Consider the following 15,828-nt stretch of genomic DNA (forward strand, 5'->3'; position numbering starts at 1 on the left):
TACTATAAGCCGCGTTTAGACAGCCATAAAAACTGGCCCACTTGAAGTGAACTGTACTCGGTCCGGTTGGCCTGTACCGTTTACACAACACTGTTTTCACTGGGCCAAAATCAAAAGTAGACCTGCTCTCCAGTAAGTGGAGGCGAAAAAAACACAAACATACAAAATGGCGCCCGCTATAAACGAAGTTTTTGTTGAATTTGTCTCGTTTAAAGCGCAAACGAATCTTGTGATTATGACGGAGACTTTCCAATAGAACTTGTACGATCTCGTCACCCCAAATAGCGAATAGAGCTTCGGTCTCTTCATCACTCCATTTAGCTCCCTGTTGGACACACATTTTAACAGTAAATCGATCCTTTTTTGTCAAAGTTTAGCCTAGTTTGTTGTTAAGGCGAAGAAAGTAACAAGGTCAAGGTCATTATTGCGCATGCGCACAAGCCCCCGGCTAAGTGGGCCAAGTTGGCCCGGCCCAGTGGCGCGTTTACACAGCACTAATATTTTGCCATGCAGTACTCGGTCCGGACCAAGAACACCTCTTTTTGCGGGACTCGGCCCACTTGAAACTAGCACGGTGCCGAGCCCTCTCAACCCGTTTACACAGCCACTTTTTGTGCCGAACCGTACTCGGCCCGGACCGAGTCCAGACCTGGCCCGGATAAATTGTGGCTGTCTAAACGCGGCTCATGACTTTGTTAAGAGTTTATTTCAAAATTAATTCCATTATTCTGAAACAAGTAGTATTTTTTTTTGACACTGGTGGATGATGGACAAAACACAACTACAAAGCCACGATGAATTCTGTATCAAGTGATGATTTGGTTGGTTGTATGTGAACTTGTTGACATTTACTATTATTATAAACTTCTCCAGTATTAAAGGGTGTAAACCTGGTAATATTCTGAGATTTTTTACCATCTTTTATTTCACTATCGGATGGTTTTCTTACCCATACTTCTACAATAAAGAAAGAGAATACACTGATAATTATGATGACAAGATGTAGTGCAGTCCTTTAAATTATTGAAATTTGACATCATTGATTCATTTGCTTGGTTTGCTGGCTTATATCGAACATATGGTTTTCATGGGTTCTTATCTTGGTCAGGCAAATATTCAAGCTTATGGTGAAAGCAACCAAGCTAAAGTAATTGGATTCCAATTATTAGAAACAGAATATATAATACTTACCATTCTGATTTTGATTACTATCAACGTATTGGTATAATGTTACTAGGGGTAAGTGTTGTAAACCTGATTGTAATGGTATTACGTCTATAGTAGTGGAATATTCATCATCAGCTATATCAAATACACCTAGAATAGAATATTAGAATGAATCAGCTATATCAAATACACCTATAATAGAATATTAGAATTAATCAGCTATATTAAATACACCTAGAATAGAATATTAGAATGAATCAGCTAAATTAAATACACCTAGATAAGAATATTAGAATGAATCAGCTAAATTAAATACACCTACAATAGAATATTAGAATGAATCAGCTAAATTAAATACACCTATAATAGAATATTAGAATGAATCAGCTATGTCAAATACACCTATAATAGAATATTAGAATGAATCAGCTAAATTAAATACACCTAGAATAGAATATTAGAATTAATCAGCTAAATTAAATACACCTAGAATAGAATATTAGAATGAATCAGCTATATCAAATACACCTAGAATAGAATATTAGAATTAATCAGCTATATCAAATACACCTAGAATAGAATATTAGAATGAATCAGCTATCTTAAATACACCTAGAATAGAATATTAGAATTAATCAGTTATATCAAATACACCTAGAATAGAATATTAGAATGAATCAGCTATATTAAATACACCTAGAATAGAATATTAGAATTAATCAGCTATATCAAATACACCTAGAATAGAATATTAGAATGAATCAGCTATATAAAATACACCTAGAATAGAATATTAGAATGAATCAGCTATATTAAATACACCTAGAATAGAATATTAGAATTAATCAGCTATATTAAATACACCTAGAATAGAATATTAGAATGAATCAGCTATATCAAATATACCTAGAATAGAATATTAGAATTAATCAGCTATATTAAATACACCTAGAATAGAATATTAGAATGAATCAGCTATATCAAATACACCTAGAATAGAATATTAGAATGAATCAGCTATATCAAATACACCTAGAATAGAATATTAGAATTAATCAGCTATATTAAATACACCTAGAATAGAATATTAGAATTAATCAGCTATATTAAATACACCTAGAATAGAATATTGAATTAATCAGCTATATCAAATACACCTAGAATAGAATATTAGAATTAATCAGCTAAATTAAATACACCTAGAATAGAATATTAGAATTAATCAGCTATATTAAATACACCTAGAATAGAATATTAGAATTAATCAGCTATATTAAATACACCTAGAATAGAATATTAGAATTAATCAGCTATATTAAATACACCTAGAATAGAATATTAGAATTAATCAGCTATATCAAATACATCTAGAAATAATAGAGAAATTAAATTTTGATTTGTAAATTTCTAGGAATCTACCCAGCTATAATAATCTCTCCAAAACTCCCCGTAAAATTGTATGACAGAGGGTCAAATTAAAATAATGACTTCCTACCTGTAGATTTACCAGCAACAGCCCAGCTGGTATTGTCACTAACTTGATATACAAGTCTACTATCTGGTTTATTACAAGTAGATGCCTTTTGAACATGTATCTGTAGTAGAGTAGATTCACCAGTCTTACAACATTTTTCTTCTGATGTTTTTAGTTCATAATCCAATAAATACTGGGTCTTAAACAAATCAATAAATCAATTAAAGTATAACCCAGTAAAAATGCATTTAAAATAATATATAAAATAGAAGTCAAATAAATCAAGATTGGAGGAATTGAAATTCGGGTGTCTGCTAAAAGACCAAATTAGCTCAAATATGTCCTTATTTTACATTTTTATGCCAACAACAAAAAAGATTCAAGAAGACAGATGTGGGTTAACAGTTAAAATTAACATAGAATAAAAGCCTACCTGAAATTGTTCAAGATGACATATATAACTAAACAGTCTCTGTTCACCAGACTTATCTTGTATAGATGTATATTTAACATTAAAACACAGGTCAAGGTTAGGTAACTCTGATATATTTGACTTGATTGACCAGACAAAAGTTGCTGTTTGATCACAACTAACTTTCTATAAATATAAAATACAAAATATCTCTGAAACTCTTTACATACAAAGCTTCAGTTTACCACCTTCACACCTTTTCCCTGTCTTCTATCCTGTCATGGGACACAACAAGAAAACATGTGATTCAGATAATAGAATTCAACTTACCCACTGATGTTCTAGTTTATTAAACGGAATTAATTCTAAATCTAAACAATTCAAACAAGATAATTCTGGTCTTAACAATGTAAATTCTGACTTCACATTACCAATGACAGTCAATTGTAAAAATTTTCTGAAAAAAGAATTTAACACATTTCCAATGTATTTTGTCATTCAATCAGGGGCAATAACTCTTTCTGACTATACCAACTTGCTCTTATTCGCTCATTTTGTGAGTTCTGCTCTTTGGGGTTTAATGAATCAACCTGAAGTTCAATAAAACAAGTCAGATCAGGGATGGTTCTGAGATATTTCAAAGGTAGACAGTAGCAGTTTATTATTACACATGTATTAAATAAGTTGATGTATAGAATAGACTTACTTTTCTTTACTAGTATGTAGTTTATGAGTAATATGGAATGGATGGTAAAAGATCAAATTATATGTCATTATTTTATCCCAACAATCTAATTTACAACTCATCTACAAAAAATAACAATGCAAATTGACAATTTTGTCAAATATTCATTGACAATAGAATTGTGCAGATTGTGCTACCAAATCCCATAGATCTCTAAATACATTTAATTATATGGGCGTGCTTAGCAGATCTATGAAGTGTACTGTGCTTTTTGTGCTGCATTTTCTTCAATTTTCATTAATTCTATTTGCATACTGAATGCTAAATGCAGTATCAGATCAATATTTTGGGCAGAGTGTCAGTCAGCCAAGTACTTTTTAAAGTTAAAGAGCAGCCGTACGTAGCTGTCTAAGCGAAAAAATAACAAACTTGACAGCCATTTCAAATCCTGACAAAAAAGCACATACCTGAATATCTGTAGTTTGTTTCAGTTGTTGTTTAGTTTCCAAAAATAAACTTAGTTTATACTCTACAGTTTCTTGACTCTCTGCTGCATCAAGTTTTAATGTGTTGTCTCCCCTGTCTGTTATTAAAGAGACTGGACCATTAAATTCCAGTGATATAGTGGAAGCATTTGGTATATAATAACTACCAGTGTTAATCACTAATATTACATCTTGTTGTATACCAGCCAGAAACTTGTCTATAAAAAGAATTGTTATGTATCAAATGAACACGGATGATTTTATGATGATGATATTACATGTCCTTAGACGTGTGAGTTTCAGACATAGTTGTCTTGACACAGCCATTAACAGATTTACAATTAAAACTCAGGAAATTTAAGATTTACAAAATTTATAGCTTAAAAGAAGCTTTTTGTTTACTAAAGTTTTGTCAAAAAAGGTTGTGAAATGGACATGCACAATGATTTTTTGAGGCAAAGGTCTAATTGATCAATAGTCTTAAAAGGATGTAACAAAATTTGGCTACTTACCTAATTTCAAAGGTTTAAGTTGAACTGATGGTTCATTACAAACAACTTCAAATTGTAGATCACATTGAGATAATGTTTTTAATAATTCTAGCTGTTTTATTTTATAACATATTTGACTTAGTTTAAACATTCCTTTATCTTCAGTCTGAAAATAAGACATACTGTCATTAATCACCTGATATCATGGTTATATCTTTTGATTATGCTAAACTAGAACTAACTGGAAATATAATTTTTTGCAACACATTGAAATATTCAAACACAGGTACAAAATATATATCTTTATTCTTTTGGAAAGTTTTAGAACATAGCTTTAACTTACCTTCATCTTTAGTTGAACTTTATTTTTGCCTGGTTCCAATGTTACATTATTCATACTCATACACAGAGAGTAATCTCCCTTGATAATAATATCTGATTCTACTTGATTTGTTGTACTATCAGCACGTTTTAACAATTCATGAGCATTAGCACATCCTACAGAGCAGGATACAATTTTACCATTCCTTTTTTCATACGTAGAGTTGACATTGATTTCTGGTGGAAGTTGTTTTCTGATTGGTCTAAAATTAGGTAAATGTTCGTGATTTTTAAAAGTTAAACTAGGATTCCGAATGTGAGTTTTCTTTCTAAAGGGAGATAAACCACTATCACTAGCCTTGATAATAGATATCAATATGTTATCACAGTTTATACGTAAAGGAAAGTTACTATATATAATAAAATCCACTATAAAGTCATCATGTAATATAACTGAAGTACTGGCTATAACAGCTTCTTCTAGAGTAAATATAGCACTAGCTCTCATCTGATATAAACCATCTGAAAAACAAAACTTTATTTCTTAAACCATATACATGTACACTTTATAACATGTTATATACACAATATACCATATAACTTTTCTTTATTCTGAACTCAAGCTTTATCATGAATGAGTGCTTGAATGTGCACCACTAAATAATGTGGATCAAAATTTTAAGAACATGTTAAGTCATGTCAGTATACAGTAAATGTCTAGATATGGATGTTAAACATGTTAAATATCAAATGCTTTATCAAATTGATAGAAAATTAACAGTAGAGAATCTTACCTCTATGTTCAGATGCTAATCTGAAAACTTCTTGAAAATAATGACATCTATCTTCTTGTTTCAAACAACAACTACAAGCTATATGACAGGCTGACTTCATATATGTTCAGATATGGTTATGGAATATTTTAATTCTTGAACAATAACATTTGCTGAACAAGCAGTCTTATTTTAAAAAAAATTGCTTTAATTTCAAAAACTAGCTGACCTCTGTTTTCTATCACCAAGGGTGAATTTGATACTTTTAATTGTATTTTACACCATGAATTAGTCATTTCTACAAAGAGTGAATAAAAGCATTCCATAAAGTAAAAGGATATTTATCCAATTCCCCCATCTTTAATAAACATTGAGCTAAATCTAACATAGTACCATCAGCTAAATTGCCCCAATTTTCTTGTTGATACATCTTAATAGCATCTAATAAAAAACCCTCAGCTTTCTGTGGTTCACCTATTTTCCTGAAAATCAAAGTAAAAACAGTTAGACAGAAACTCTGGAACGAAGAATGTTCGAAATGTTTTTATGGATACATGTCTCAATATTTGAGCTGTTAGAGCTCAACTTTAGCCATCCTTGACACTTTAAATACTGAAACAAAAATGCTATGGACTGCTATTGCTTAAAAATTATATCAATTTGTTTTGTGTCTTATCTATAATATTAACTTACATATAGAATTCTGCCATATCTCTACCAAGTATTCTGGCTGAACGAAATCTACTGACATGTTTGTAGGTTCCCATTGTTAATTCACACATTTCCTGAAGGTAGAAAACACCAGATATAAAGTATCATACTAATTTTTCAAATTTTCAGTAATTAAAAACAATTAAATGATTTGGCTAGAAAAGGACAGGCAACGCCATAAAGTGTGCAATGAGAAAATATACATAAACAATACATAATAATAAATATCTTACTAAATAATGTTTTTTAAATGATGTTTGTGAAGATAATGCTTGACGTAATCTATCTCTAGGATGAACATATCCATCTGGTAATTCTACAAAATATCACAAGTAGACAATACATAGATCTGGTTATAGCAGAGAATAGATGAGATATGGTGTCCAGTGCAATGTCAAATGCAGTGTTATTGATAATAAAACGGAAGGAGAAGTGAATACACAAGATACAGGTCCCGACAGGATGGAATTGAAACTGCACAATTCAACTATCGGTATTGATTGAAGTGTCTCTCTGCTTAAATACAGAATAAGGTGTAGTACTAAGACTTATATTATCATAACATACCATCATCTGAACTTTCTCCCATACCAGCTGATAAATCTACCACACGACTTAACTGTTCTGATGTTGGCTCACAACCTGGCATTAAACCACATAAACTTCCCAATTCTTTCAACTTAAATCCCAAATATAAATATGATAAATAGCATAAATATATCTGTACATAACATTTAATTTTATAGGTTGAAGAAAGTATAACAGAACACAAACTGAGTAAAATAATATGTCTGCCTTGGGTTATCTATAGAAAATCAAATCAAAACAAGTGATTATTTTGGTAAAGCTTCAATACAATGAATACTGAGAGAATCTCCGCACATTTTAAAAGTAGTATAAAATTAATCAATCTCTTACCTTTGTCCTAGCATAGTCTCGTAACGTAGCTGTGTACAAGGAATATTTATCTGATTGTAAGGGGGTTGTCTCACAATATCTTAAAACTTCTAAACAACTCATAAACATCCAACAAGACAGGGCACCAATTGGTACAGCAATCTAAACACAAACAAAATAATAAATAACAAAAAGTTTTATATAGTACTTGACTTGCATCTGACTTGCATCTTTGGATGTCCAAAAATACCGTTATTCATCTAGACATTTCCTGAAATTTCACAGCCAGTAAATAGCATGAATTAAAGATTGAGTCCGTTACTGAGACATATAACTTAACAACATGGTGTCTTAAGCAATTTTTTAGATATGTGCAATTTCTTTCAAACATAATAAGAACTAATCTTCACATGACATTAAGAAGTAGATAGAATATTAAATAAGAACACTATTATGGATATTCTACTCCTTTCTTTAATTTTAGCAACGTTTCAATTCACATACAGGAATCTTTTATAATTTGTAGAAAGATCACTATTATTTTGTGCTTGATAAAGATTCCTGAATGTCAAGTGAAACGTTGCTAAAATTAAAGAAAGGAGCAGTATATCCATAATAGTGTTCTTATTTAATAATAAGAGCTGCTCATTTGTTGGCATGTTGCATGCTACATCTTTGATAAAAGGTTAAATAGCTTACCTCTAGTGCATAAACTTCTTGAGCAGTATTATAGAGAAAATCCATGGCTCTCTGTGCAATGATCCAGGACTTATTCATCAAGAATAACAAAGCACTTTGTCTTGAATATAAATAGTTTCTAAACTCTATTAAACTAATTAAATTTTGCTTAATTAAATCTCGTTTCTGATGCTGTATAGGTTTATAGAGGGACAGTCCTTCCCAACTTGTACATGATTTTACTGTAGTTTTTAACCATTCTGCTATAGCTGTAACAAATTTACACATAATATAGGTGGTTGGTTGCCTGAAGGGATCCAGAGGTGACAAGCTTTACTGCTGAGTGAAATGGGAGATTTAAAAGAGTGAGCATGTTCAACCATTTCAAGATAAATTTAGTAAAAAAGCTTGATCTACAGTCTTAGGCTAATATCCATAATAATGATTGACCCTGTAGAACCTATACTACTCAACACAATTCAAATTATCATAAATAACTATTATCATATAGAGATATTATCATTCAAAATGGAGTAGGGCCTTTCACTTTGAAATAGATTAGGTAATTAGTTTTGTTCTTTAGGTTATAAACTTATATCGAAAGGCTTTAAAAAAGGTATGAATATTCATGAATCTAAAAAATTCCCTGAAAGACAAACCTCCATTAGCATGATTCTCTACAAACTGTGTAAATAAAGCATCTAATTCATCATACTGTATCAGGGCATCTTCATATAAACCTAACATTTCAAACATAAATGCCAGTTCTTCCTGTAAACACAAAACATAGTTCATTTAGTACATCATCCTGTACAACCATTTTTAGTCTAATCAAGTGACTGCTTTATGTGGCATCAAAACCAAGCTTTTCTACTTTCATGCACTCTTATAGATATATATAATGTGAGGCACTTTGTAGACTTCATTCTTATATTTAGGATTCAAGTAGGTTCAGTTATCAGTTAATTATGACATAAATTCGAAACAGTTTCAAAAGCAATCATTGGACATATCAAATTACTATAATTCTAACCTCTACCCACCTGAAAAATAAAATAATCAAAATAGTTCCATCCTTCTTGAGTTCTTTTTTCTCTTAAACTTCTCATTTTATCTTCATATTTATCAAGATGATGGTTGAAGGCCTGTAGTAGCAGTTGACGTAATCTTTGAAAGAAACTATACCAAGATTCTGCTGTTTTCTGATCAGTTTTCATTGGCTCCGATAGAACTATACATCTAAATAATAGTATAAACAAAGCATTAAGGTAATATGGATAATAACAGTCCAGATTTTGGCCATTAAAAGACGTAAGCCATTAAAAGATAAAAGTTTCAATTCTACAGGCTAAAAACATTGATTCAATTAAAGCTGTTCCACCTCAAGGATCTTTTCTCATTTTCAGCGCAGTAAAAAAAATCCATCTCATTCAATTCATCTCATTCAATTCATCTCATTCAATTCATCTCATTCAATTCATCTCATTCAATTCTCATGCATTCACTGGTTTGAAATGTAGACCAGTTCTTTTTGCATTTCAAATTGATGTAAAACCTGAGTACCGGTACATGTCTTTAAACAAATGTTCGGAACTCGTCTTGAAATTTAAACATGAGAATAAGTTGTATTTTTCTAAAGGAACTCGTCTTGAAATTTAAACATGAGAATAAGTTTACTTTTCTAACTGAAATAGGTCAGTTGTCTGAAGATTGCATAGTGTGAAACTCTGAGTAACAACATGTATATTTTATGTTCTGTTTAATATTTCTAAGAGAGAAATGTATATATTTCTTCTTTCGAAAAATTCTTTGGTAAATTATTTAGCCCTCAACATGATGAGCTATTAGATTCACTCATTTTCAGGTGATGACAATGTAGATCATTGAAATGTAGTGTGTAATAAAACTAAGGAGTAGTATACCATAAAATTGTGTTCCGTTATTAAATGTGATCTCTACCCTAAATGCGCTAAAGGATTATCTTTTACCTGTCAGACTGTTTGGAACAGAAATCATTTCTAACTTTATCTATAACAGAAGATCTTGGAAGTAATTTGGATTTAATTTTACTTTCATCATTAATAACTACCACTATTAACCAATCGGGTATGGAGGCTTCTTTTAGTGCTGAATGCCATTCTGCTATATCATCTCTTACAGACTGTTTATAACTTTCTAAATCCTAGAAATAAATGGTACAATATATTATTGAATGTTTATATCCAACTAAATAAATAGAGACACTTCTATGTATTTCTCCAAGTTTGTTATGTAACATCAAAAAAAATCTTAATGACCTTATTTAAAAATAACATGTATAACCTTAAAAAAACAATAAAAAAAAGATAAAAAACTCCATGTTGAAATTTGTCATGTCTTTAAAACTACCTATAAGATTATTATGACTGTACTTATTGAAAATAAAATTCTGAATAAACACATCCATACTAAAATATTTACCCATTCCTTGGCACTGTAATAAAATAAAAGAAAAACTGACTTACACAATCAGTCCAGTAGATATGGAAGTAAGGTCTACTAACAAGTGTTTTAGTTGTTTCATCTGGTAAGATATCAGCATCATAAGGAACAAAACTTGCCTCTAAATGAACTGTTCTGGGAGGCCTTCCATATGATCTACAAGTTTTTACAATAAGTAATTATAACATTAATGATATCATTCTATCAATATCTTGTTGATAGTGAGCAATAATAACTTGCCTAAAGGTGGTTGTAACTATAAAATTCCGATGGAATGCATCTTTGTGGTGCATGTACTGTAATGTGTTTTTTGGGAAGTGATATATTACCTTCTCCATTCACAGGCCTCTTTTGGTAAACCATGCAATGTAGCAGAATGTAGTGAAGAAAACAATGACATGTCGCCATGACCTGGAAAAATATAAGTTGATAATAACTTGTGTTATTTAGGACATTTTTACGAAGACATTTGTTGTGAGGCACACTTCATTGCCTTATTCATATTGTCTTTTTCACAGAGGATTTTGAAAACAGCTTATCATCAATGATCAAAGCAATTAAAATACTTTATAGATATGAGGGAAGTTGAATATGACATGGAATCTTTTAATCATATTAAGTGATATACCTTCTTGTTGAGAAAATGCCATTTAGTGGGTCATATGAACACAGGGTTTTGAAGTTATCCTCCAATGCTCCACTACCTCACCCTGCATTTTTATGATTATTCATTGTGAATTATTTGATTGAAAAGAAACTGAAACCGACAGAAAAGGAAATAATTACATGTAACAATTGGTTTAGTCTCCATCGTTCAAACAATTTATCTTCAATTCATTTAGAAATGTAGCCCAATACTGACAAAAACACAGCAAAATATACACATTATTTGTCTGGGTGGTTTATTTATTTTGATGGTTAAATTAACATCCTTGACCTTTACAGGTGGATTCAGCCTTGACCTTTATGCATAAAATCAAAAGCCAAAGTTTCGTATGCCACAAAAGAGAATGATGAAGATTTGACATATTATTAAAAGAGGTAAAATTAAGCTAGTACAAACATAAAAAACTTACGTTCAAGTATAATAGGTTCAGTCCATTTACTTTCTTAATGTCGTGCTGTTATTTGTTTATTTGTATTTTACGAAACTAAAACTTACAATCTTAGGTCATGACCTTTTAAAGATGGCTGACGATTTAGACGACGATTTTTATATATCAGGTAATTGTGCATTATTTCTCAATTATTTTTCTTTTTTCATTTATGTGCGAATTTAAACATTCCTGTGATATAAGCCTACAAACCACGTGTCGTCATATTCTTGGACTTTGCCTTCAGATCAGTAGATTGGCATAAAACTTTAAATTACTATTATATCAAAACACACGTGTGGTACTTGCTTGATGATAGTTCTGATTCTACAGTCCGATCACTAATGACACAGTGATTACAGAATCACAATATTGTAAAATTATAAAGGAAACTTTTACTTTTTTGGTTGTGGGGGTTTCCCTGTTTAAAATTATGAAAAGCTACCCTTATGTATAAGGCTGAAGATACATTTTTACAAGACAAGCCAAGGCACTAGTTCTCAGTAGCCTAGTGAGTAGAATGTTACTAATTGTTATAAAATGATTTCTGTAGGTAAGACTTGACTACCCCATTTATCACATTTCCTTATTCTATTCAATGTTTCTGTAAATGAAGGTTTTTTTTTATAATTTTAGAACCAGTTGTTGCTGATGAAGGAGAAGGAGACAGTGGAAATGATATTAATGATAAAGTAAGTGAAGATGAAAATCAAACAGTTTCTGAAATAACTTCACTACCTATTAAAAGACCAAGCAGTCACATTTCACCAGTAGATGACCAACCACCTAAAAAGAAGAAAAAAAGAAAAAGAAAGGTACCATCAAGCAAATTATCTTATTGTGAACATTTTTGTTTTCAGATTAAATTGAAAGTTTCAATTTCATGTAAGGATTTTGCACTGTGAAAGTTTCTTCCATTAAGACACTGTAAGCTTATTCTTTGTTGAAAAATCCTAATTTTTTAATATTTTAGAGAATTACAGAAGAATTAGCTAAAAATAAACCAACCAATGCCAAAAAAGATGATCTATTTAATTTTGTCCATTCTAATTTTGATGGAAAACTATCTTCTGTGGAATGGGATGACTTAAAATTGAACACTGACAAAGATGTGTTTGAATCAAATCAAAAGGGAAAACCTCCCAGTGAATACTGTCAAGAAATTCTACCAAAATGGGAAAAAATGTTACAAACACCTTTAAAGGCAGGTTCTCCATTAGTAATAGTCTTAACCGCATCAGCTATTCGAGCTGTAGAATTAAATAGGTGAGTTCAAAGGTCACATATTAAAATAAAGCAAATACAGCCATTGGCAATACTGGCTGAAGTTGTTTATGTTTTTCAATGATTAATGATCTTAAGATATGAATGAATTGAATAGAAATATCAACAACATTCAGTCAGCTTTACATATTTTCCTTTCTCCAAATATATTATCATTGGTTGCTTTACACATTATTATTGTAACATCAGATAATGCAGTTTATGATTTTTCATTAATTTATTCATTAATTAGGTAACATTCTTATATTCTAGAGATCTAAATGATTTTAAGACAAAAAAGTGTAAAACAGCAAAATTATTTGGAAAACATTTGAAGGTAATGTAATATGGTTTGATTTCAGAAGTATTTTAAAAGTGTTGGTTGTCGCTTTTTACCTCTTAGACTTACTTTTAGAAGTTTTAATTGAAACTTTCCACAATCTATTTTATGAATATAAATCTGTACAAGCAAATGAATATTTCAACAAAAATCTTGTTGTCCAATGAAGTTGTCCATTGAAGTTAATCAATAGATTTTAAACCATAAATAGCCCTGCAGGTATTTTGTACTATTGGCTAATGCATCTTTTGATTGGTCTTGTAAACATTAATTTACAGGTGTCAGAACAACAACAATATTTATCTAAAAATATTTGCCATGTAGCAGTTGGTACTCCATTACGTGTTCTAAATCTCATCAAATCAGGTATGTAGATATAAAAGGCCTCAAGTATCTTGTTTTACTAGTTGATAAGACTTGGATTAACACTTTTCAGAATGTGAGTCTGACTTACTGTTCTCTTACAATTACATGTTCGAGAAATAAAATAGTACAGTTGAAGTTTTGACTTTGAGTACCTCTAGACTGCTACACAGGTTTTTTAATGAAGGTTTTTATCAGACCTGTCTCTACTGTAATTTCCCTTTATACTTACAGACTTTTACTGTTGTTTTTGTAATAAACGTTTTGTTGTTTCAGAATCTTTAAAATTAAATAAATTAGTAGCAGTAATATTAGACTGGAATAAACGGGATGTGAAATCAAAGCGTATGATTGATATACCAGAAGTTAAACAGGCATTATTAGACTTATTAAAAGGTGGTTTAGTATCAGCTGTTCATAATTCACAGTCAAAGTTTGCTATTTTATAGTAGTATAGTTTATAAAGATGTTTTATATTGAATGTTGTTGGATTAACTCCCTAGCTCTTATTCCTCTTTGGGCTGCTCCAAACTGCCAGTCGCAAACCATTGAACAGAAAAGGACGTTTTACCTTTCTAAAAAAAATTTCATTGTTCAACTTCCTCAGTTCCATTCCTTGAGCTTGCTGGCATCTGATATAGCCTTATTACATTGCCCCGAAACGTTGAATAAAAATATAACGTCAGTTTGCTTATTATTTAATACAAACGGTGCTGTATTAAGTTTAGAAGTGATCTCAAGTAAGTTGAATAACCGCTGGTTAAAGCAGTTCATCTATACATGATTGTTGATGGAATTAAGTTGTCAGGCAACACAACAGTCCCGAAATTATCTATTGTGTATTTCTTTTGATCCTGTTCATTTTTGTGAATTGCAGTTCACTTACAAAGGGAATTCTAAATACTCTGAAACGAATCGCTTTACACGTCCATGAAATTGTCATGCATTATTAGTGTAATTTTGCTTTTCTTTCGTTTGATCATCTTTCCATAATTAATTAATTCTTCTGTACCTTTGCACACAGACAATATTTGAAATTATTCTACTGATCTAATAATATGACGATTTCTTTTTACCGAATGTTGTTAACGACAGCTGATAACTACCATTGACTACTTTTCAGTCGAATTACGATCCTAATTTATCAAACAATCAAAAAGTACGCTGACAATATCAGACAATCGTTAACAATGACTATGAGATAAATCTTCCAGGCAATTTAGTATTAGATTGGTTGAATATTTTAATGACCCATAAGATATGTTGCATAACAATATCGTCTGATTATTGGTGGCAAGTGGATTCACCTTAAGCATAAACACAAAATGTGACATATAGGTCTGCATTTTAATCAATTAAATATATATATATGTATATTTTTTCTAAATTTTTTCATGGAGAAGACGTTTTCACGAGACCACATGATGGATAGTATCATACAGTAATAGGTCATTGGGGACACTGACCCCTATAGGTATTGGTATAATATTGTATATCAACATACTGTGGCTTTATCAGGGATTAAACTGATCGACAATATATATCGTATTCAATTTTCTCTTTGAAACTATAAGTTGGCTTAGCACAGTAATTTGATGAGAATTCAATTTATATACTTCACAGATTTGTAATTGAAGATTCTGGTGAATTGTAACATGTTCTCACACTTTTGATCAAATATGTGATCTGAAGTATATATTCAAAGAGAATCAATTCAGATGCTCTCACGAGAAAAATTAGGAACAAAATATTTTCTTCAAAATCACGTCCTAACTAGCCAAATTTCTTGTACGTTTATTGCCTTTTATCCTGAAAATCAGGCTCTAAACGTTCTTTGGACGTGATATCACATCCAAATATCACGTCCATGGAACGGGTAGGGTCAGATTTGCTGGGCTGGTTGCTTTTAAGAAGACTGATGATAAATTTCTAGATCAGGGCCACAATAAGTTTACAGCTGTAAACAATAATCGGATATCAACAATGTGTATACAAGGCCAGATATGAATGTGCATATTTTAAACTAGAATAGGGCTACAAACTTTCAAACTAGAGCTGAACCGGTTTTCAGTTAGTTTTTAAATCTATATCAGGGTAATATTGTTGTTGAAGAACTAGCTTATCATAGCATGTTAAAGAAAAGTAGGCATACCTACTGAATCGTCTGGAGGACAAAGGACGCGATTCAATTTA

General features: G+C 31.0%; 3 protein-coding genes across 3 annotated transcripts; 1 reads left to right on the plus strand and 2 right to left on the minus strand.

Annotated features, from left to right (window-relative positions):
* Positions 1-781: 781 nt before the first annotated feature.
* Positions 782-5,929, minus strand: LOTGIDRAFT_154413 (hypothetical protein; the record flags this gene model as incomplete). The annotated part of the gene is made up of 10 exons (XM_009062093.1): positions 782-957; positions 1,192-1,317; positions 2,663-2,840; positions 3,075-3,239; positions 3,384-3,510; positions 3,760-3,860; positions 4,206-4,441; positions 4,736-4,880; positions 5,058-5,557; positions 5,830-5,929. The coding sequence occupies 10 exons, from the start codon at positions 5,927-5,929 to the stop codon at positions 782-784; spliced, it is 1,854 nt and encodes a 617-aa protein (XP_009060341.1).
* A 177-nt stretch (positions 5,930-6,106) lies between these two features.
* Positions 6,107-10,981, minus strand: LOTGIDRAFT_106362 (hypothetical protein; the record flags this gene model as incomplete). The annotated part of the gene is made up of 11 exons (XM_009062094.1): positions 6,107-6,290; positions 6,502-6,593; positions 6,753-6,826; positions 7,087-7,198; positions 7,438-7,578; positions 8,116-8,363; positions 8,754-8,865; positions 9,138-9,333; positions 10,083-10,265; positions 10,591-10,731; positions 10,905-10,981. Coding segments are annotated over 11 exons (1,560 nt in total), but the record flags the coding sequence as incomplete, so codon positions are not given.
* Positions 10,982-11,761: 780 nt separating this feature from the next.
* LOTGIDRAFT_210347 (hypothetical protein) lies at positions 11,762-14,238 on the plus strand (the record flags this gene model as incomplete). Its single annotated transcript, XM_009062095.1, has 6 exons — positions 11,762-11,799; positions 12,306-12,484; positions 12,643-12,935; positions 13,206-13,269; positions 13,551-13,638; positions 13,912-14,238. Coding segments are annotated over 6 exons (835 nt in total), but the record flags the coding sequence as incomplete, so codon positions are not given.
* Positions 14,239-15,828: the final 1,590 nt, after the last annotated feature.

The sequence above is a fragment of the Lottia gigantea genome, assembly GCF_000327385.1.
Source record: "Lottia gigantea unplaced genomic scaffold LOTGIsca_5, whole genome shotgun sequence".
NCBI classification, from domain to species: domain Eukaryota; kingdom Metazoa; phylum Mollusca; class Gastropoda; family Lottiidae; genus Lottia; species Lottia gigantea.